The following is a 23,585-nucleotide window of genomic DNA, read 5'->3' as shown; positions in this document are numbered from 1 at the left end:
GTTTTATATTCTTTGATCAAGAAAGATCTGTTTGTGTTTGAAAAAAAAAAACAGTACTTAAAGTTGCTATTAGCTGTTAAGGGAAACTTTTTGTTTAATTTGCTTGTTTGCTTGTTTTGTTGTGTTACCTCACCATGGCTTCAAATGACCAAAATGTTCAAGTGTGTAAAACAACCTGGAAACCTACTAACTATAAAAACAGCACACTAGTCAAGGGTGGAACTGAAATGCCTCAATGGACAGAGCCAGATTTTGAAAGGGTTATTGACAACATTGTAAAAAAACACATCAATGAGCAAAAGAGAACTCAGTACTTTTCATCTAAAGGTTTTTCCTCTGATACTGAATGGGCTTTTGAAGAATGTAAATCAGCCTTAGGCTATGGCATTAAACATGGTTCATTTAAAGAGTGCCTCTATGTAATTCAGCGGTACTGGAAGTCAAAGCTAAAATGCATGGAAAGTAAACTAGAAGAAGCTGAGAGGAAAGTTTTAGATCTTACTGATGAAGGTAAAAAGCATAAAATAGCTGCTATGAATGCCCAAAGAACGTGCAAAAACTTCAGCAGTCACTGACTGAGGTTGAACAGCTACATGCTAACTGCAAACCTGTAAAACGTCAATGTCGACCCCCACCTGTAGCTCCTCCTCCGGGTCAGCCATGTTATACAGAGGATGAAGAACCTCCACTGTTGGCAGGACTGTATCCAGATTTAGATAAAATCCACTGTGATGGATCAGAACTCTCATTCTCTAATGAGAATTCTGATCAAACTAGTGGTAAAGCAACGTTTACAAGACAAGTTCAGATGAGACCTGTTACCATAATATCTTCTGAGGTCCTTAATAAAGGAGGTGAAATAAAGGAAACTAGAGTACAAATTGGGTACATTCCATTAGACGCCGTAACACTTGACAGATTGTCCAAAGAATTCAAGCACCCGAGGGAAATGGGACTCGACTTCATTGATCTCATTGAAAAAAAGAGAAGCCTATATTCATTACATCCTAATGATGCTGTGGCTATAGCTAGCCAAGTTTTGAACCTAACTGATAGTAGACAGCTTACTAGTAAGGTTTTGGATGGTTTGGGTGACAGTGGACAAGATATTGATAGAGGATGGAAAGTCTTCAGGGAATGGATCAGTCTTAAATGTCGAAAGACCACTGACTGGGGGCAGATAACTGGTTGCAGACAAAGGAAAGGAGAATCAGCTGCCGAATACTGTGAACGGTTTGAAAGAATTTTTTTGCGCCACTGTGGAATTGAGAACTATAACAGTGAAAACATTGATGATACTACTGATGGTCCTCATTTTACACAGCTTGTTGAATCTTTGCGACCAGATATTAGACAAGCCCTGATAACATCTGTCCCAAACTGGCGTAATGTTAAATGGGGTAAAATTAAAACTGAACTTGACAGGCTGGATCTTGATTTAGAATTAGGCCATGTGACAGCCTCCATACATGTGCTAACAGATAACAGTTCCAATTCAGGTTCCAACCAGAAGTTCCCTAGCCATAAGATAGAGTGCCACTATTGTCATAAAAATGGTCATTTTGCACGAGATTGCCGTAAGAAGCAAGCAGATAATCGTAAAAGATACACAAAAGTGAGGGACGATATGGTGGGTTCATCTTCTGAGGAGTTGTCACAGGGGAAAATGGAACAGGGAATAGGAAAACCCTTGCAGGGTATTTCACAAGACCAGTTGTCTATGCTTATCAAAGCAGTGCAAGGCGTCTCACAGGGGTCAACAACTCCATCTGCTCCGTCTTTAAACTAATTTGCCCAGCCGCTTCTGCCCATCTGTGTGCTATCAGTAAAATCATTGAGAACCGTCTTTTTGTTGATATTCAAATCAAGGAACATGATTATTCATTTCTTGTAGACACAGGGGCTCAAGTTACCACCCTTTCAGAAACAGTATGTTTATCTTTAGGAGTGTCTTTAACAGACAGACACATTACAGCTGAGGGGCTGGGTAATGCCGGTATTTCTTTAACTCTATCCGAAATCATAGATGTTAATCTAGGACCTAAAACAGTTTCTTGGCAATTTTGGGTTGGTAAAGTTGAAAATATACTTGGGATGGATTTTCTGAGAAAACTGAACTGCTCATTGTCTATTAATGCTGACGCTTGCGTTTGGAACATTGCTTCTTTAAAACAAACTGATTTGAATGATCACAGCATTTGGTCACATGATAAAGATGACTGTGGTCTTCTAGATTTGGAACCAGTTGTTCTTACAGGTCATCAACCACCTTGCACCAGGCAATATCCTATTAATAAAGAAGCCTTGATGGGTATAATGCCTATCATAGACCAACTTGAGAAAAGAGTTATCTTGGTCAAAACACATAGCGTATCCAACAGAATGAAGAAACACATAGGAAAGATGTGAGGTCACTTCTAGATTTTCTAGCTAACAAAGGACACAAGGCCAGTCGTGACAAAGCCCAGTTATGCTGTTCTGGTGTGCAATATTTGGGACAATGGGTTACTCAAGGCTCTAGAGGAATCTTGCCTGCTAGAAGTTCCACAATTAATGCAATGCCATTGCCAACTACAGTACACAATTTGCGAGCTTTCTTAGGCTTATGTAACTACTGTAGACCTTGGATAGATTCTTATGCTGCAATTTCACAACCACTATACGATCTGCTTAAAGGTAACCCTGGTCAACATGACCCTGTTGTTCACACAGATGATACCACTTCTGCTTTCATAAAGCTAAAATCAGCTTTGACATCTGCACCAGCTCTTGGCCTTTGTGATCCAAACAAGCCTTTCACTATCTTTGTACATGAAGACTGTGGTTTTATGACATCCTGTCTGACCCAGGAACATGGGGGTATGCAGCGTCCAGTAGCCTATCATTCCGCTAAATTAGATGCCGTAGCATGTGGAATGGGTCCATGTCTGAGAGCAGTACAAGCTACATATCTTGCACTGTTAGCATTTGCACCACGGACGCTAGAACAAACTGTTGCAGTCAAATGTCCACATTCTGTTTCAGCACTGCTCAATAATGGCCGTGTACTATCAGTGACAGCCTCCAGATGGGGTAACTGGCTTGCAGTGTTGACAGCTCCAAATGTTCTGATTCAGAGTGCACCTATGAACAACCCTTCCTCCTTTATGATGTCTTCACTGACTGATGCTAACAACGAAGGGAATGATCATGATTGTGTTGAGCTATCTGAACCTCATCCTGTTTTTAAAGATGTTCCTCTTGATAATCCCGATTTGATTCTTTTTACTGACGGTTCCTCAACACACACTGATGGTCAGCGAAGATCTGGTTGGGCAGTAACTAACAGCTTTCAGACTTTAGCTAGTGGTAGTCTCCCTCCATCTTATTCAGCCCAACAAGCTGAGTTAGTAGCTTTAACTGAGGCATGTAAACTTGCATCAGGCAAGAGTGCTAACATCTACACAGATTCTCGCTATGCATTTGGGGTGGCTCATGACTTTGGACACTTGTGGAGTCATAGGGGCTTTCTGACAGCTGCAGGTACCCCAGTTAAAAATGCTGATTTAGTACATGATCTGTTAGATGCAGTTAAACTACCCACGGATCTAGCAATTATCAAAGTCAAAGCACACACTGGAACCTTTTCTTTTGAAGCCCAAGGCAACAAAACTGCAGATGAAGCGGCTAAAAGGGCAAGCTTGTTACCTCCAGCAAGTATTGCTTCACTCACCAACACAGAATGTCAAAGCAATTGACATTCTTCAATGCCGAATTTCTAACAGGGGTGTCTGGCCAAAGTTACAGATGTAGTAACAGAGTCTTTGGGATGCTCCGTGCAGAGAGAGAGAAAAAAAATGCATTTTTGTTTTCTAAGTCTTGCCCAATTAATCTCCTGGGCAGGGATTCAGGGATTTAGGGATTTAATGTGTAAATTGAGTATTTAATATATACTGAGTCTATATGGGCATCAAGGTCTGTGTGGAGGATACAGTGGTGTATGCCATGGTAAAGCAGGCACGTGGCTTGCTGTTATACATATGAGTGGAAGCTGGGAAAGCTTGGCTTTATCAGCAGATTTACTGTCCACTGTTAAGTCTAAATTTCTGCAATCCACTGACCTCCTTACAGACTGGGTCGATGTCCTGTCAATAGAGGACCTTCATCGCACTGTGCACATGCATGAAGGGCCTGATGAAGATTTTTTGATAAATGAGTTTGATGGGTTTTAAGTGAAAAGCTAAAGCTTGTTTATCTCTAGTGAGGAAAATTGTCACTCCGTGGCTCAGATCATCCTGTCACCCTCACAAAAGCAATTGTTTAAACTGTTTGTTCAAAAGAGAAGTATATTTTTGCATTCTGAGCCTCATATATCTAAACTTCTTGAGGATGGGTGGAGAGAACTGGGTCCATGGCAGTGCAAGTGAACCTCCTTGAATGATTGGCATGATCATGGAGGAGGTGTGAAAAAAAAGGGTGAAAAATTCTGAAGTGTTCTAATACACAACTGTGGTTTCTGTTTTCTCTATTGACATGAACACACACACACAAACCAGAGCTGTGTATGGGTTTCAGTTCCTCCTGAGGATCTGGCTGCAGTCCCAGAGTGCTTATATGCAAATATAAATGATGATGATATGCGCCCAACCTGTAGTAGTTAATCCTAAAAGGGACTATCAACCAAAAAAGCCGCTCAAGCGCGTCACTATTGAGGGCATCACATAGTCCAATAGTCCACAGTGTCCAATTCGCTCGTCTCTGCTGGTGTGATTGTTCTCCACCCTAATTCAGCAGTTCATACTCTAATTTGTTTGTATCTCTCTAGTCTTGTAGTGGAGGAGGGCCCAGGTATGCTGAACCTTTTTAAGACTCTGGATCTAGAACAAGAAATGAAAAATTTTAAGATTCAGACTTTGATTTTCTTTCATCAAAACCTCACATTCCATAGCAGTGAGCTGCACACACACACACACACGCACACACATAGCATGTTTGATGGCCAGAAGGCCAAGCAGAACACTTTTCACTGTCTCTGAGACTGACACAGAAGGGTCCACAATGACACTGAGTGGTTTTCTTCAAGCTTTATGATGACAAGAAACGCCATTAGACCCAAAGATAACGAAACAGAACCCTGGGAACCCTGGGAGTCATAAAACTGACCATGTGAGGAGACTTTCGGTCTCGACCTTATCACAAAATCGCCATATGGCCCCACTGTTGGACTCTTCGACCAGAGGTCAATCCAGCCGGAACAGCATGGACCAACAGTGCCCCCAATTGGACATTTGCAAAATCATATGCCACCAGGAGCATTCTCCCTCTCTCTCTCTCCCTTTCTCTCTCTCTCTCTCTCTCTCTCCCAAAGAGAATTGTCTTGGACACGTATGCTTTCCTGGACCCAGTTATGTATTATGTATTATGTATTATTATATTTTTATTCTGTTTTTTATTATTATGTATTATTATATTGTTTATCATGTATTATTTGCAGGTGAAGGTATACTGTCATGAATTGATTTAATGTGAACCGTATGTAATTTTTATTTCTCTGGAAACTGGAGACAGTCACATGTATTTATAGCCAATCAGAGAACGGCTACCTCCCAAGTGGGCATAACGGCACCTCATAGAAGAACAGGAGTCGCTCTGAAATTCGTTCTCTTGCTTTTTGCTTTTTTTTTGCTTCGCGCTTGTTTTTTTTCGAATCCCTATTTTTCCTCTCTGAAGCTAACGGAGCCGACTCTCAAATTTGACTCTGAAAGAGACCAATCTTCATGCGATCGAACAAGCCCAAGACTCATTGGCCCAGTCAGCATTGCTTAAAACAGTAATTGAGTCAGATACTTGTAGGACTAGCTCTGTCAGGTGAACCCTATTTTTGGCCAGAATAAGGGCCACCGCTGAGATTAGTTGATAGCTAGTATATTAACATTATACTATGACTTCAATCCGTCACTTCTGAAAATTCGAGAGAACAGAGAGCTTTCCTTTCAACACCCCCTCATTTTGGTGACTCTCAGGCCAGGCCAGCAGTTCTCTCTGAAGGGAGTCCCCGACTGACGTCACACCGTCCAAGGACGCCAAAAGTGGCCTACTCACCCTGGAGGGGATCTCCTCCATAGCAAGCCTACCTTCAGCGGGGAGGACAGAACAGCCAAGAACCGGAAAACTGAGATTAAATTTGTTGGACCCATCGGCTTGGTTATAACAGCGTCACGTAAGCTGAAAGATCTCATTTTCAGGAACTGATTTCTAATGAAATCTCTTGATAAATTTACATATTAATGAAATTTCATTTAGCAACATATATTAGTCACAAGTCATATAGCCTAGCCAATTGTTAAAATCATAAGGGTTTCCTCTGCGTTGATCCCGTTGAGATTTTGATAATTATGCTATGTTTATCAACATTATTATTCCTTTTAATAAAGTATTCCTTGATTTGAAATAATACTGTGTATGGAGTCTATTCATAAAAGTCTGAAAATCCTGAAACTCACTCCCTAGCATGAACAGCATCCTAATTTCTGATAAATTATTAGTATTGTTGTTATCTAAATTCAGTAATAATAATAATAATAATAATGATTTATAATCGATAATCACCATTAAGCAGAAGTAATTCTAATACTGTTACCACACTACAGTCTCATAGTTACTGGCCCCAGCGGACCGTTCCCATAGCAATGCAATACGCCCAAAACCTTAGGACCAACCATCTCTCTCGCAGCACGGAAATCACTGGATAAAACGCAACATCCTCTGACAAAATTATGGAATTCCTACTTAGCTATGCTCACAGATTATACGTCTTAGCAAATAAACAAATCATATATAAGACACAGAATAATTGTTGTTGATGAGTATAACAAAAATCAAACAATGAAAACAATGTAATCACCTTGTAGTTACATCATCACATGCTCTTCTAAAAAAAAAAAAAAAAAAAAAAAAAAAAAAAAAGCAACCAACCAACAAACAAAAGCTGTACAAGTCATGAAATCAGTTGTCAACTAAAATGCAGTTAAAATGATGAGGTTGCAGCTGGACTTGGCTAAATGAAAAGAAACATGACCCAAAGTATGGAGTTGTCAACTAAAATCAATCAATCAAATTTTAGCACTTTTCACAACAGAAAGTCATCACAAAGCAGCTTTACAGAGATTGAACTCCAAGCCTCCTGAGCAACCCAAGGACAACCGTGTCAAAGAGAAAAATTCCCTCAGCACCGGAAGGAACCTTGAGAAGAAACAAGACAAACCCATCCTCCTCTGTTCAACACTAGAGAACACAAATAACAGACAGCAATCAAAATAAACTGATAGAGATAGTAAATTATAGGTAATGTGAAGGTAAATATCAGCATCTCAAATTTTTGTTAGTACAGTTTAACAAAATGGGAATGTTATGAGAGGTTAATATGGGCAGAATATGATATGTACCAATCATTACCACATCTGTCAGTGCTCAGGTGTACACAGAGATTTTTGACACTCAATCAGAAAATATGTTTGGTGAAAAAATCATTTTTCAGTATGATAAACTTTTCAAAAAGCAACAGCCTTTCTTCAGGTAAAGCATGTCAGCTCATAGCTGGCTCTCAATCCAGCGAGTGGAAATATATGGTGGAACTTAAGACAGGTCCATGATAAGCCTCTGTTTTTGTTGGTGATTCAACACATATTTTCCTCTGCTTTACATGCAAAAGTAAGTGTTGCTGTCACACAGGGTTCTGGGATTGTTGGTTCAGTCCCCAGGTCACTGACTGTGTGTAGTTTGATGCATTAAGGTCTTCCACAAGGCCAAAATGTTCAGCTCTTAAAAACAATTGTTGGTTTCACATTGTGATTTGTTTATATGCTGCAAAGCAAAAAGAAACTGTGCGAACCTCCCTTATATGAGGTGAATCCATACTATTGTTCCCCCTGCACAGAATTTACTGTAATAGATGCTGATATCAAACAAGATTACATAGTGCAGAATATTTTTTAAGACCATTTAATACTTAATTGTACATTTATTATTAGTATGCAAATCTCTGTTAAAACATTTAAGCATTTTAGAGTATGAAAAAACAAAATTCAAACTTCATAACATAAGCCATCAAACTTTATATAAAAATTGATGAGAGAGAGAGACTTTTCATTTCTTTCAATCACCTCCAGTGTTGCTAAGGATCCCAAACTTGGCTTTCATCTGCAAATATTATTCTTATATTATTCTATTCTTTTTTCTCTGTTAAACATATGATACAGAGTGATCTGTCTGAGCTGAAAGAGGAAGAATGTTATATATTGTTTATGTTTTATTAGGTTACAAGGTACCTTCCTTGTTTAATGAGTAAAAGTAAACTCATTTATCAAACATAAACTCAGATAGAGATTGATCAGAGGAGCTCATTTCAATGTCTAGCGGCTGTCTAGTGTCACATTGAATTTGACTATAAAATATGTTCTGTTTTATTAGTCAAAGCAGACTAAAGCAATGTTTGTTCATTTTCTATTAACATCATTAGATTAAAACCTTTAAGAGGATTTATCACAGAGAGCTTTGAAATCATTATTCATTAGAGCAGATAAAGAAAAACAGATGGAAATGAAATGTGTGGTTTGTCCAATATTATGAACTGTTTACCTATCATATGCACCAATCAGAAATAACGTTATGACCAACTCCTTGTTTCTACACTGATGGTCCATTCTCTCAGCTCCACTGAACACTGCTGTATCACTCATACCAGCACAACAGATATTAAGCCTGTGTCCAAAATAGCTTCCTATTTATATTTTAGGGCACTATTGAGTACGTCAGCCATTTTTCTCTGAGTTTCTTGATTGTACAGACTCAAACACACATATAACATTTTGAAAAGTATCTATCATTACTACTTGCACTCTCAGAAAAAAAAAGCAATGGTAGAGGTACATTATTTGTCACTAAAAATGCAAACAGAGTAAATGTTCCTTTAAAGGTACAATAGGGGTCCAAAGGATTGGCTGCTCAAAAGCGTCTGTATATGTGAGTGTGTGAGTTAGTGTGTGTGTGTGTGTGGCCTTGTGAAGTACTGGTGGCCCCTCAAGGGTGCGTACCCTCCATGAACCAGTGATTCTGGGAATGCTCTGGACCCAGTGCGACCCTTAACTGAATATGCGGTTACAGACAATAAATGAAAATAATTAATTAATTAATCTTTAGCTACGTCACATTTGTAAACAGTGTCTTCTCTCTTTCTCTCTCTCTCTCTTTTTTTCATTCTGGATGTTTGTAAAACTGCTTTGCCATACCATTAGTTTGTAAGTAGTGTTTTACAAATAAATTTGACTTCACTTCTAGTTTCTCTTCTCTTTATTCACACCTCTAAAGTTCTGTCTTAAAAATTGGTTTATATTTTCTTTAAGTGAACCCAAAACCCATGCTGTTCTGTTGAGATTGGGTCATTTGTGTGATACACAAATATTGATTGTGTTTATATCCTTTCCTCTGGGTTTTACTACATGCTAGCTTGGGAAATATATAGCTTGGAAAAATAATAGAAAGCTATTGGTTTATTGCCTTAAGTCAAATACAGCCACACAAAATCAAATCTAGAGGGTATGACAGATTTTTAGGGCCACGGCGTTGAAAAAAAAAAACAAGATTCAGAGAATAAAGTCAGAATTCGGAGAATATTCTCGGAATAACAGCTCAAATATTCTGAGAATTCTGACTTTATTCTCTGAATCTTTTTTTTTTTTCCAACGCCGTGGCCCTAAAAATCTGTCGTAAGAGGGCATGAATACACAAGAGAAAAATATTCAAATTATCCCATATATAGGTGCAAATGTAAAAACACTCGAGCACAGAAACAAGTACCGCATGTGTATTTATAATAATCACACACTCAGAATGTCTGTATTCATTCTCAAAAGTGTTTTTCTTCTCAATTTGATAATACTTCAGCAACTTGAGATATAACATGGTATAACAAGGGCTCTTGGCTGAGTGACAGTAGGGCAGCAGCTGGATCCTACAGACCTGGCAAAGATGATGGATAAAGAGTTACATAAAGGGAAAAAGGAAAAAGCCATGTATTTGCACTGCTTACACACACACATTTAAAAATGATGGTTCTACAAGGGTTATTTATCAAAGGATATTTTTTATTATATAATTTTTTTTAGCGGCGGTGGCATATCGAATGAATTTAGTGTCAAAAATTTTATGAAATCAAAAATAAATCTGCAAGCAAAAATCCTAGAATCAAGAGCAGAAAGTATATATTGTGAATGAAAAAGAGGAAAAATACATCAAAACTATATTTTTAAATGATGCTTTTTAAATTTAAATTACCCTTTTACTCTGCAGTTATTTGATACTGATTTTTGTTTGTATTTTGCCAGTCTTTGCTTTCATATTTTTTTTTCATAGTTTTCTTTTGCTTCTGGCTTCTGCCTCATTTTATTTTGCTTCTGAGTTCTGAGACAATTTCACTTGTGGGAGGATCTTAGAGGAAGGTGTTCACCTTGAATCTCCATTGGTCACTGATGGGAGCTCTGAAATCATCTCTGGGACCTAGCCACTCCCTCCCCGCTAGCTTTCATGCCTTTTCAAACATTATTCAGGGCAGGGAACCTCCAGTGGCTGCCAGAGGTCACCTTGGCTCGCTCTGGGGCCCTGGGCTTTGGGACACTGGAAATTCAAATAACCCCAGCACCATCCACACTGGGAGAAAGAGGCAGGTGGGCTGACTTGCAAACTGAATAAGATACAGTGCCGTATAAAATGACTAGGGTTCTCAATCATGGTGAATAAAGAAAAAAAAATTCTAGCACTATAGAGAAAACTAGTTCCACTGATTAAGTATCAGCAGAGAACCAAGGAAAATCAAAGATTTTCCAAAAGATGAGCTTATCAGTCTTCCTGAAGGCTGGAGTAGTGTTCCCACTTTTTCCCTCTGGCCTGGAGTGGAAGGTAGATTTTTGGGTGTGTCTGAATGGGTGATGTGATACTGCTGAGGTTTTATTTATTTATTTTTCAATTCACCATGAATGAGGAGACTAGAGCGCTGAGCTAAGCTTCTATTTAAGAAACTGAATCTGAATGTTGGCGGCACGAAAGAAGTGTCCACGTGTGTGTGTCTGTGTTTCCCTGTGAAGGACCGGCGCCCCCTCCAGGGTGTATTCCTGCCTTGCACTCAATGATTCCAGGTTGGCTAAGGACCCACTGCGACCCTGAAATGGATAAGCGGTTACAGATAATGAATGAATCTGGATGTTGTGTTCATTTTTCAAATTAAAAAAATATATATATATATATTTCTACCAGGTTGGGGAACCCCCAGTGGCTGCTAGAGATCACCACAGCACCACTCCAGGATGCCAGAGGTTGCCTCAGCTCGCTCAGGGGATCGTGAGCTTCGGGGAACCAACTAGGGTTCTCAGTGATGGTGAATAAAATCATCAGTCTGACCCTACTCTTCCTCCAGGGGATTGGTGCAGTGTTCTCTATGAACAATTCATACTGCTTGAGGTCATACTCCCCAAACAAGAGAATCACTCAGACAAAGAAGCAAATTGTCTTTCATCCCAGTGTAATAAGATACCGTTTCCTATCAAATGACAAAGGTTCTCTAACTGATGGTGAAGAAAAAAAAATCAGCTATTTAAGAAAATTCTATCATAATAGATAAAACTATTTCCACAGATTAAGTATCAGCAGAGAACACAGACTCCTTTTTTCAGCCATTTTCCTACAGCTGTGTTTGACCTATGGCCGAGTTGACCTATGGCAGTGTTTCTCAATCTTATTCCTAACAGCACTATAGTTTTAAGTGTTCCTTAATTCAACTTTCCTGAACTATCTCACCAAATGTTTATCAGTCAATCAATAAATAAACTGATGTCACAAAGCAGCTTTACAGAATTGGTATCAGAACATTGTTATTTATTAAATACTATGCAACAATTACCATAAAATCAAATAGAGCCTTAGAGAGTCTGAAATTAAAAGAATTACAAATTATATATTACACAAAAAAGCTTGCCTTGCGCCCAATGATTCCAGGTAGGCTCTGGACCCACCGCGACCCTGAATTGGATAAGCGGTTACAGATAATGAATGAATGAACAAAAAAGCTTTAAAACATATTGGTATAATAATAAATGTGCTCATTATTTTATGTTATTCAGTACACTTGGGTCATAATAAAGAAATCTTATTTATGCAATTTAACATAGAAAGTGTCTCAGAAATTTATTCTCAATTTAAGGTTGGGGGGGACTAAACAAAATTATAGCGACATTTAAGGTGGAACAGAGCATGGCATCATTTAATGTGGAATGGGCAGCGAGTGTGTAATTCTGGCTACATAAAAAAATTCTTTTACATAAAGAAAGTTAAAGTGATGCGTTAATGCTCACACTATACAGTTATTTAAAATTATTTTAACACAAAATAGGCTAATTCTGAATTTTATTACTACTGTGAAAGGAGGTTAAGACTGACCAGAGTTTCAAAGCTATAAAACCCAAGTAATACACAGTTTATATTTAAAGTGCTGCTTAATTAACACAATAGAAAAATAAACTGTAATTATTTATCTGTAAAGTTTCCTTCATAAGACATTTGCCCAAGATTTGGTCAGCAATTCTAATATGTAAGGCATTTTGTATATTAAAATTTAATGTAATTTAGTTTTCTACTAGTTTTGTCCTCTTCCCAATCTCTATGACGAGTTGGCTACCTATTTACCAGTTTTTTATTCTGATTTTCTGTTCCACCTTAAATTATGCAGTAGTTGCATTCTGTTGCTGTTAGATGGAAAAATAAGAACTTATTTTCCATACCGTGGAAAAAATATGTTTGGTTTTTTCTGTGGATATTATCTCTATATTTTTAAAATGTCTCAAAAATCTGCAAGTCTCACTGAAAATACAATATAACAGACTATTAATATCCTGAAGATGTAAAAACTTTACAATGGAGTTTTTATATAATAGTCCTATAAACATAGCATTGGACATAATAGAATATGGAGAAACTGCATTTGGCTTAATTCATTGGACATTATCTCTAGATTTTCAAAATGTCTCAAAAATCTGACAGGCTCCTGAATATGAAGAAAATTTACAGTGGAATTTTTATATAATTGCCTGTTATCAAACTAAAAAAAATGCTGATATAGAACTATTTGCAAATAGAACTATTTAAAAGTTTGGCATAGACCTAACTGTGTTCAAGCTTTTAACTTATCTGTAGTAAACAGTTATTATTATGCATTTTATATGTCTACAATGATTAAAGGATTTGCAAATGATTTAGAAAAATTACAGAAAACTTAATTATATTAAAATTTAATATACAAAATGCCTTAAATATTAGGGCTGGGCAAATGTCTTACACACATATAATTACATTTCATATTTCTATATAAATATATGTTAATTAAGATGCACTTTAATTATGAACTGTGTATTACTTGGGTTTTATAGAATCAATCAGTTTTCAATCAGTTCAGAATGGTCATGTTGAAGGTGGAGTTTGTGGTGATGTTCACATTAGTACTGTTAGAAATGTAGTAACATAGTGGTGTTACCAAAGTTTTTACATACATCAATATCACTGCTGGGTTGAGATTGTTCCTCCAATCAACAACATCTGGACAGAGGCAGCTGTGTGATCAGAAACTGATTCTAGAGGACAAGAAGAAGGCAATCAAATTTCACACATCAAGTGATGAGCTATAGTCTCTGTACACCAGAAAAGTGGAGTTAAAGAAGGGTTTCTCATATAAAGTGTTGGCAATGTATACTGTGTCAAAACTGTACTGAGAGTTCTTTTACAAACATTAACATGTTTTTTTCAGAGTTCCTTGCTTTACTGGAAGAAGAGTCTGAAACATCTTCAAGGTTTGTTGCACTATAAAATCACAGTAACTGACATTTCTCTAAATATACATGCAGACACTATCAAGACTATGATGATAAATAAACGCAAGTGGACACAGACAGTAAGTTAACTAAGGAACAAGGCAAGGCATTGTGATCTGAAATGCTGGTGTGTAGATTCACATTACATTACATTACTATTATTATTTTTCTTATGATTATAATTCACAGTCAAGCCAACATTACTCGTGTGTATAGTCATAAACTATCAAAAGAACACAAAAAGAGCTACCAGGTTGTGTACTTGCTAAATTCTTCAGTAATGTCATTTGCATTGCCCTTTAAATGTATGCTGTGCATTACAACCTTACCCCAAGCGAGTAATGTAGTCATGAATAAAAAAGGAATAAGAAGACACAGACACCCCTTGCACACTGACTACTTGTAGGTCAAAAACTGCAATATAACTTTGAGAAACCTTTGTGTTTTAACTGCCCCGAATGGCTTGGGTAGACTGGAACAATGCTTTATATGAACTGATAAATGCTTGAAGAAATACTTAATAAACCTGTTTGTTTACTTGCAGGTGGAGCATACAGAGACCCTCTAAAAAGTTTGGATTTTTGACTTCATTTAAACTTGATGATGATTATGAAGATAATAATAAACATTTTTAAATTCATTAAGCTTGCACTGATGTTTGCCTTAGTATGTCATTATAATAGCAGTTGAGTTTTATCATTATAATAGTCCACCACTACAATAGAACCACTGCGGTGCACAAAATATGTTATAGTGTATACATTCTACTAACTTGCTACGAGTGAATAAGAAAGAACAAGACAACTGGAACTATAAACCTTCAAAGAACATAAAATTTTCAGTGTAAACAATGTTGAGGTAACATTCAGGGGAAAGATGTTCTGGAAACTTTAAAGGAAAATTGTCTTTTTTCACTTTCAGGGAACATTTCCAAAGCAGACTTAAGAAAAACTTAGTATGTTAGAAAAAACTGGACAAATTCACCTTGACAGAACATTCCAGTGCAATGCTCCCAACAACCAAAATGGAATATTATGGGAACATTCAAAGAACATAATATAACAACATTCTAAGGACATTCCAAGACAGCATTCCTAGAATGTTAAATTATTTGTAATGTTCTCGGAATGTTTTTGTAACTTAAAAAAATATTCTTTACCTGGGCATTCCATTAGCAAATAGGTTTAGAGATGAAATAATATTTCAGGGTGATAAAATAAGAAAATCAAATAAATCTTCTCCATCCTTTGCACATCCTGAGGTCTTATAACTTGATTTCTCATTTTTTTCCAAACACATTCACTGTTGTTGAGGACTGGGTTTTGGGACAATCAGTCCACTGTTCTAAAACAAACCCCAGTAACTTCTGTGTTTGATCTGCAACTGTTCTTATATTATTCTAGTCTTTTTTTGTTTTTTAAGGCCTAAGATACACTGTGAGCTCTCTGAGCTGAGAGAGGAAGAGTGTTATTCATTTTAATTTTACACTGCTGTCTCAGATTAAATTGTATTAAAATGTAATATAGTAAAATGTCCTTGTGTAATGAAAAAATGTAAATACATTTATCAAACATAAACTCAGGTAGAAATTCATCAGATGAACTCTGTTTGTCTAGTGTCCCATTGAATGTGACTATAGAATGTTCTGTTTTATTAGTCAAAGAAGAGTAAAGAAAAGTTTGTTCATTTCCTATTAATACTATTATATTAAAACATTTAAGAGTATTTATGACACAGAGAGCTGTCACACTATTATTTATTAGGGCAGATAAAGAAATATATATGGAAATGTGTGGTCTGTACAATATCAAAAACTGTTTAATTACGTACTTACCATATGCACCAAACAACAATAACGTTATAACCAACACTGTTTCTACACTGACTGTCCTTTCTCTCAGCTCCACTGACCACTGCGGTGTCACTTAATACCAGCACACTATTGAGTATGTCAGCAATTTTTCTTTGAGTTGTCGAATTGTATAGATTCAAACACACAAGCAAAATCAGAAAAATTAATAATTTTCTGTCTATATATTTAAATATGAACTATGATTTTTAATAGGTTTAAAAACATTTATAGCTTATTTAAACATTAAAATTAAAGAAATGTTAGTGTGGACATCTATGTCACATATGTAAACACAGCTCTGTTCATCTGTGTCAGTCAAGGCTTGAGACTCCCTACATAGTTCACCTCACAGATAATAAAACTAAAATAGTGCACTGTCTGAGTCAACAGGGAAACATGTACCCTACATCTGACTTACAGCACAGTACATGAGTGCAGAAACTGTTATTTTGTGACCTGCGCTTGGCTGTACAGAGAGACATTTGGGATTTGGCCCTTAGCTTCACGCAAAGTGGAAAAATCTCTCACAGATCACTCTTGTTTTCAGACAAGGAAAACTACTTTAATTGTAATGATGAATAAAAAATAAATGAATTAAGATTGCAAAATGAATTAAGATTGAAAGAGCAAGACCCTGCAAAATGTAGTCAGTGATGTCGCAAAACTCAGGCTTTGAAAATCACAATGATGGCAGCGCTAAACTTGTGTGTGGGTTCTTAGTTGATGTTTTTTAGATTTAACACGGCATCTGCACACCAGTTCTCACACATAAGTAGTGCTTTTCCATTCCTTGCTGCAGGTCCACCTCTCACTGGACTTTTTTGTTGACCATCAATATAGGAAGCATTTAAACTTCTTCAAGCCACAAGCTTTACAAGCTGCCATTGTAAGTCGAATTATCACAAATATGGTTGCTGTTCTATCTTGGAGATTTTACAAATGGCTAGTTTGTGCTGGAGTTTGCATTTTGTGGTGACTGACAAATCTCTCTGACCATCCAGCTCTCTGCATGGTTTTTCCATCCTGTTTAGTCCCTACTGAGCTGCTTGAAACTGCACGTAAGGTTCCAGGGACCAGATTTACCCAGCAGAAAAGCCAACCTGAGTACCATGTACTGGAAAAGTGCCATAAATAGTGCCTCATATAGCACAATACTAATGAGGGATTAGGGAGCCATTTTGTTCACAGCCATGTCATCACCACCATGTCAGTGTCACTGCAGTACTGAGAATGAGGCACCACTCAAAACATGCCTGCTCTGCAGTTCTCCTGATCATTGAAGAACAAAGTGCAAGGGGGCAAAAAACTTAAAATACTCACAGACAGTGACCTGAGGTAATGCTCAAACTTGACAGCAACACTACGTAGTGCCCCGCCATACTGCCCTCATATATATCATTTATATAAAACATCATTTATATAAAAGCATTAATTCCCCACATGACTGAGGCTCTATTGTCTCTTCTCCCTCTCTCTTTGTGTGTTTATGTGTTAATTATGTTACATCTGAACATTTTCAGCACTTACTGTGTCCACATTTACTTTTTTTAACATTTATTTTTTTTATTCAAGAGACTCTCTTTCAAAAATGTAATTTTGTTTTGTATTAATTTTGTAATTTTTATTTTTTATTTTTAAGCTGCTTTGTTACACCTTTAGTTTTGCTTTTCAAATAAACTGGACTTGACTTTCAGTTTCTCTGGTAAATCTGTAGTCACACCTTATTCCAAGTGCATCTCAAACCCATGCAGTCCAAGTTTGGGTCTTTCTTCTTTGTGTCACATACAAATATTTATTCAAGTTTAATTCCTGTCCTCTCTGTGGCCTTTTTGACAGCCCCACATATTTTCAGACCTTTTCTAATGGGTCAAGCTTTTGGTGAGATGCTCTTGTGTGGTTGTTATTGGTTCAACATTTTCCTGTTCGCTTTCATTTCACTCTTTCTTTGTGTAAGTGGTTGTATAATATCTAATCTGCTCAGGAATAACACATATTTAATAACTGTGTGGCCTGTTGGGAAAAGTGAGCAGGTATTTGCATATCATGCTCTGCCAGTCCTGTGCTACTCAATGCTTGTCCAGCGCTATAAATTATCCCGAGTTCTGTAGAGGCTTCAGCACTGGTGTTAATCAAGAACATACAACATCCCACAGAGAATCTTCTGACTGCTGTGAGTACTGCATTCATAAACTATATGTATGTGTGTGTGCTGTAGAAAAATTAGCTGTTTGTTCAGTAGAAAACATAAACCTGTTTTTATGTTGAAAATAAACAAATATGTGTTAATGGCATTGACATTTAACATTTAACCCATAAATATCAGGCAGGAAAATGAGCAGGAATTCCCTGTCCACCAATCAGGAGCTACACAGAGGAGACTACCTGATCTCCAATGACGGAAACTTCAAAGCCATCTTTCAGGTACCAGACACATTCTAAAGCCTTAATAATTAAAAAAAAGATTTTTCCCCAGAAAGGCAATTTCATAAAAGGGGAAAACCTAGATCATGATAATTATAATAGTTTCATATTAGGTCACCTTGTTATATTTAAGTGTGGTTGTTTTTAAGATTTGACACATTGTAAACAAGGATTTTCAAAGTACCTCAAATAATATGGAGCAGAAAGTTTTCTTCAGACATTGAATATTGAGTTTTTAATTGTTATGATCAACTCTACTTTTCAGCTGAAGTGATTAAAGGGAACTTCTATAATTGTGGGCAATTCTAAACTAAATATCTTTAAGGTGGAAAAGTGTGTTTGAGGGGGGAAAAATCTGTTGTTTATACATTTCTGAAGTTTAACTGTCTGTAAGTTTTGAGTCACTGTTTGATTTACAACAGAAACTCATTTCTAGCTCGAGTTGATTAGTTTTGTAGCATTTTCTGTAATGCAGTTAGCTGTCTCTCGAATTTGGAGACATTTCCACCTTAAGTTATCAGAAACAGCAAAAATTAGTCTAAGAGAGAGCGAGAGAAAGCCTAGCATACTGGTCAGAGACTGACAGTTTGTCTTTTCACTAATTTACACTCATTTCCTGCATGCAAACAGATAGCACATGTTGAGGAAATGTGTTTTCTGGAACTGAATTTTCTAAAAAGTGGTTTTTGATTACAGTTGTGAACTAGGACTTTAACTTTGTTCACAACTTTAATTTGCCAGCTCTCCAGTCTGTTTGCATGCTCAAAACCAGTCTAATGTGTCTTGGTCCATCTCTCTCTCTCTCTCTCTCTGCTCATGGCAGAGGTATCTGGATATTTTTGACAACAGAGAGAGCTCCAAGCTTTGAAAAGCATGAACCAAGATGAAGATATTACTAAATTCTTGCTCCATAAGTGGGTAATATAGACTTAGTTTTGCTGTTTCTGATTATTTATTATGGAAATGTCTCCAAACTCATGTGACAGCCCTCTGCATTACTGAAAGTACTACAAAACTAAACAACTCGAGTTACAAATGAGTTTTTGTGGTCATTCAAACAGTGAATAAACACTTCCAGACAAGTTCAACTTCAGCCACATACAAACAGTCTTTTTTGTTTATGGTTAATAGAATTGATAAAAATTTTTAATGATTGTACAAATTTCCAATAAATTAACCTTGCATTGGTCTTTTTTTAAATGACTTTGTGTTTGTTTCTCTTGTCTAGGATGATGGAAACTTTGTGGTTTACACCTGGAAACCAGTCTGGGCATCCAACACTGATGGAAAACCTGGAACCAGGCTGGTGATGCAGGCAGATGGAAACCTGGTCATATATGATGTCAGTGGGCATCCTTTTTGGGCCAGTAACAGCTATCAGAACAGCAACGGGCAGGATTTTCGTCTGACCCTCAGCAATGATGGTAGTCTGGTCATTAATAAATCTGGCGCAGTGCTGTGGTCCTCCAAAAAATAATCTACAAAAGAAATCTATTAAAAAAAACTACACTCTAATACTTCACTTCTTCAAACATTCATTTAAACAGCTGAGCTACTGCTGTAGAAGTGTTTAAGAGAGTGTGACTGCTATTACCATGTGCTTCTATATATCTGATTAAGATTAAAACCTGAGAAAAACCTCATGCCAAGGCTTGTCTCTTTTGATCTCTCTCTCTCTCTCTCTCTCTCTCTCTCTCTCTCTCTCTCTCTTTCTCATATATACATATATATATATATATATATATATATATATATATATATATATGTGTGTGTGTGTGTGTGTGTGTGTACAAACTTTCTCTCCCATGCACAAGATAATAGAACCAATCTAGATCATTTTGGCAAGAATACTGTAGATGTTTACATTGAAGCAAGTTCAGCTCATGCTTCTGTAGTGCATCATAAAAAACAAAGACAAAACTTTACTGTATGTCTTCATTCATAAGGCCTGCATAACACCTGCATAGAGCTTTTTGATCTAAGTCTCCATAAACATCTCTAAAGACATATTAAAGCAAGTTCTCATTAGTCAGGTTCACTAATGGGTTGCAATAACGTCTGCTTCCCTGTAGATGTTTCTGTTAGTTTTCATTCAGTTTATAGATTCTGCACCTCTGTTTTTATATTAAAAATGGTATCCTTTTGCTGTCTTTCTCGCTTACTGACCCCAACACCTACTTTCTTCTTCCTTCTCTCTCTCTCTCTCTCTCTCTCTCTCTCTTTCCTGCTCACTCTTGCGCAGAGCACAGAAAGTACATGGTGCGAGAACAGGAGCCTCCCCCATCGTGGCCTGCTCATTTTGAGTGGAATTGCATTTGACAAACAAAAACATTGCATACTGAATTTTTATTTGGAAAAATTAAGTTGTTATTGTATGGTTTTCTCACAAGTTTTAAAAATAATTCCAACATTAAAACTTCAGCAGCCTATCATTAAGACAGCAGGCACATAATATTCTCACTGGACTCATTGCACAAACAAAAACAGAACAGTATTCCCCAGTATAAGTAGAGCATTATTATATTATAATTTATAGTAAATATATTTATATGAAATATTCTTTAAAATATTTTATGTCACAAGGTATCAAACAATTATAGTACCGGTATTTGGATTAAAGTTGTTCAAACAATACCCAACACTACTGGGAAAGCTCCACAGAGTAATGCTTTATCTCCTGCATGTGATGCACAGCCCAACCTAAAGTATGCAGAATATTTCCAGCTGTGAGAACATGCCTGACACACACATGAAAAAAATCCTGCTGTGCACTGCGTGTGAAAGAAAATATCTAGATCTAATAAATTGGATCTAATAAACTAATAAATCCCTCTGATTGTCTCAAAAACTACTTCAACCCTGTTTTAGTTGCTGAACGTCAGGTCTGTGAACCTGAATGGAGTTACAGGCGCATCGTATCTTGTGATCCACTGTCTTTCATATCTGCGATGCCATTAATGCAGAGTTACACATGGCTATCCCCAAGGATTTCTACAAAGCATTGTACTTGTAGCATCTGAACCTATTTTTGAAGAGTTCAAGCAAATCTTCTGACTCTGTTTCATCAAAATAGTTCCATTCTACTTTAGATAAATATGTTTCAAACAAGGATATTAGAAGATCTCCATTGATTGATATTCTCTTTACACCATACAGAACTGATTCTATATTTGTACTGTATTCCCAGTTATTGACTGCTCTCATGCCCAGTGCAACCCTGATGGATGACTTCTCACCTGCTTTGAGACCAGGTATCTGCCCTCCATTCCTGGCATCTGCTACACTCTGCACCTCCGCTCCACTCTACATTTAGAACTTTGTATCTGTGGCCTTTTTCATCCCAATGCACAACCACTTGTTTTTATGATGGCGCTGATTCAGCAAAGGCCTCTACTAAATACTTCCATTCACACAGACTCTAAGGCTGCTTCTACCTGCTGTTGTAAATTTAAACACTGTTGGTTATAATTTATTTGACCAGAGGAGGATGCGTTCCCATTGTGAGTCTAAGTTCCTTCAATGGTTTCTTCCTCCAGTTTCGAGGGACTGTTTCCTTGCTACTATCGCCTTTGGCTTGCTCCCCTGGGGTAATTAATTTAGATTTTTGTTATAATTCTCAACATCTGTTAAACTGCTTTGTATCACAATCAGGTTGCAAATACAAATACATTTCACTTGACTAGTAGACTTTATCTTGCTAATTTTATAACACTGGATTAAACAGGATTTTGGAAGAGCTTGAATTATTTGTATATTTTTGAAATTGTGGTGGCCCTGGACTGGTGGAATTGGGCCACTATTTTGTGTATTTTGGTGTTACTATGGGGCTTTAAAAGGGAATCTACAATTGTGGGGAAACACAGCTCTAAGCTCCCCGTCTTTTAAGGCGGAATGGGTTGAGGGGAAAATAAAAACCGTTGCTTGTATGTGGCTGAAATTAAACTTGTCTGTAAGTTTTAATTCACTGTTTGAATTACCACATAAACTTATTTGCAACTCTGCTGCAAATTTTTAAGTTAAGTCCCGGCTGTTAAGTTTTGTAACACTTTCGGTAATGCAGTTAATCATCTCCCAAGTTTGGAGAAACTTCCACTTTAAGTGATCTGAACACAGAAGGCCGGGAATAGGACAATCCTCAATAGATAGAATAGAATGAGGAAGAGGTGTGCCTATTTTGAATGACGTTATGATATCATGCTACCGTATTATATACATGGGTGGAGCACGAGCATCACTCCTGTCAGCCAGCCCAGAGGCTGGTGTAGTATAATAGAGCTTCTGAGGTATATGCAGAGGGGGGCGTATCCCATAGTGAGACACCTCACTCATGCTATCAGAGAACTGGGGTTACATTAGTAACCTAATGTTTGTTCCGTATTTTGGAGGTCACACTTTTGTGGTGATAGACAGAAACACACAGCTCTCTCTCAGCCATAGGGGCATATAATAAGAATAACATAGTTATTCTTGTAGCACAGAGTCCTAAATAAGCAATTCATTCTATGACATTTTAAGTGGACATCTCATAATATAGACACTTTACTTCAGATCTAATTGTAGTTAATGAACAATTTAAAATAATAGTTGTTTTAAACTGGTAATACAGTATTTGCAAATTACATGGACCGATTCTGCTTTGCCATTGTTCAAAAAGGCTTCTGACAGGCACTGAGAGTCCTGATGGCAGTTGGCTTAATGTACATAAAATATAGAAATTCTGGAAGTTATAATAAGTCGTGACAGTAATTATAATGTGGCTATGATAATTTTACTTCCCCATCCCAGAACACCCCCACTTTTGAAAAGCTCGATACACCACTGACCAGTACACATATGTACTGAGACCCTCTTTTGGTTGTCACCAGTTTGCCAATTAGGTCCATACCAAGCAGTTCAAAAGGCTCTGCTACCTTGAATAACAGATTGAAGGATTTCACTTCAAATAGTGTGTGAATTCTCATCGTTGGTTGTTAACAGAAACATACAAAAGTCTGTAAGCACTTATCCAAATCAGGGTCATGGTGAAGATGTGAGCAAGTTGTTGTTAGGGCTTCAGTTAGTTCATCTTCAGTTAGGGCTTAAGCCACTTTCTGATATTCTGACAACTCAGAAGCTGCATAGAGATGTATATTTTGAAAATGTTAGAACAGTTTGACTTTCTGTTGTGAAAAGCTCTATATAAATAATATTTGATTGATTGATCGATTGATTAATTCAACAATATATAAATAGCAAAGTTTTTATCTTTGCCCACCATGCAAAATTTCAACAATACTTGCACAGAAGGACCTGAACTAACAAACCATAATTACCTTAATGGGAGTATTTTCCACCACATATTTTGTTATGATTGGCCTGGTACACCAAACATTCTGACACCTGTATAACACATTTGTATATATTTTATAAAATTATATTAACAT

General features: G+C 37.0%; 1 protein-coding gene across 3 annotated transcripts; it reads left to right on the top strand.

Moving 5' to 3' along the window:
• Nucleotides 1–17,815: 17,815 nt before the first annotated feature.
• On the top strand, nucleotides 17,816–22,088 carry LOC136679261 (B-type lectin plumieribetin-like). Of its 3 annotated transcripts, XM_066657696.1 has the most exons (5): nucleotides 17,816–17,911; nucleotides 18,065–18,162; nucleotides 19,391–19,586; nucleotides 21,350–21,413; nucleotides 21,699–22,088. In XM_066657696.1, exons 2-4 carry the CDS (start codon nucleotides 18,073–18,075, stop codon nucleotides 21,388–21,390), a joined length of 327 nt encoding a protein of 108 aa, XP_066513793.1. In that variant the 5' UTR covers nucleotides 17,816–17,911; nucleotides 18,065–18,072; the 3' UTR covers nucleotides 21,391–21,413; nucleotides 21,699–22,088. The 3 variants fall into 3 exon arrangements, with proteins under 3 accessions (XP_066513793.1, XP_066513791.1, XP_066513790.1); XM_066657694.1 differs by having other exon boundaries at nucleotides 21,350–22,088; XM_066657693.1 differs by lacking the exons at nucleotides 21,350–21,413; nucleotides 21,699–22,088 and having other exon boundaries at nucleotides 19,391–19,825.
• The last annotated feature ends 1,497 nt before the right edge of the window (nucleotides 22,089–23,585 follow it).

Source organism: Hoplias malabaricus, chromosome Y, assembly GCF_029633855.1.
Source record: "Hoplias malabaricus isolate fHopMal1 chromosome Y, fHopMal1.hap1, whole genome shotgun sequence".
In the NCBI taxonomy this organism is placed as follows: Eukaryota; Metazoa; Chordata; class Actinopteri; order Characiformes; family Erythrinidae; genus Hoplias; species Hoplias malabaricus.
Note: the sequence above shows the minus strand (reverse complement) of the source record. Positions and strands in the feature narration are given on the sequence as shown.

Excerpts from the sequence above, each read along its gene's own strand:
- LOC136679261 (XM_066657693.1), top strand. The coding sequence starts at position 18,073 with ATGAGCAGGAATTCCCTGTCCACCAATCAGGAGCTACACAGAGGAGAC. Across the intron at positions 18,163-19,390 it reads ACTTCAAAGCCATCTTTCAG|GATGATGGAAACTTTGTGGT; the intron begins GTACCAGACACA and ends TCTCTTGTCTAG.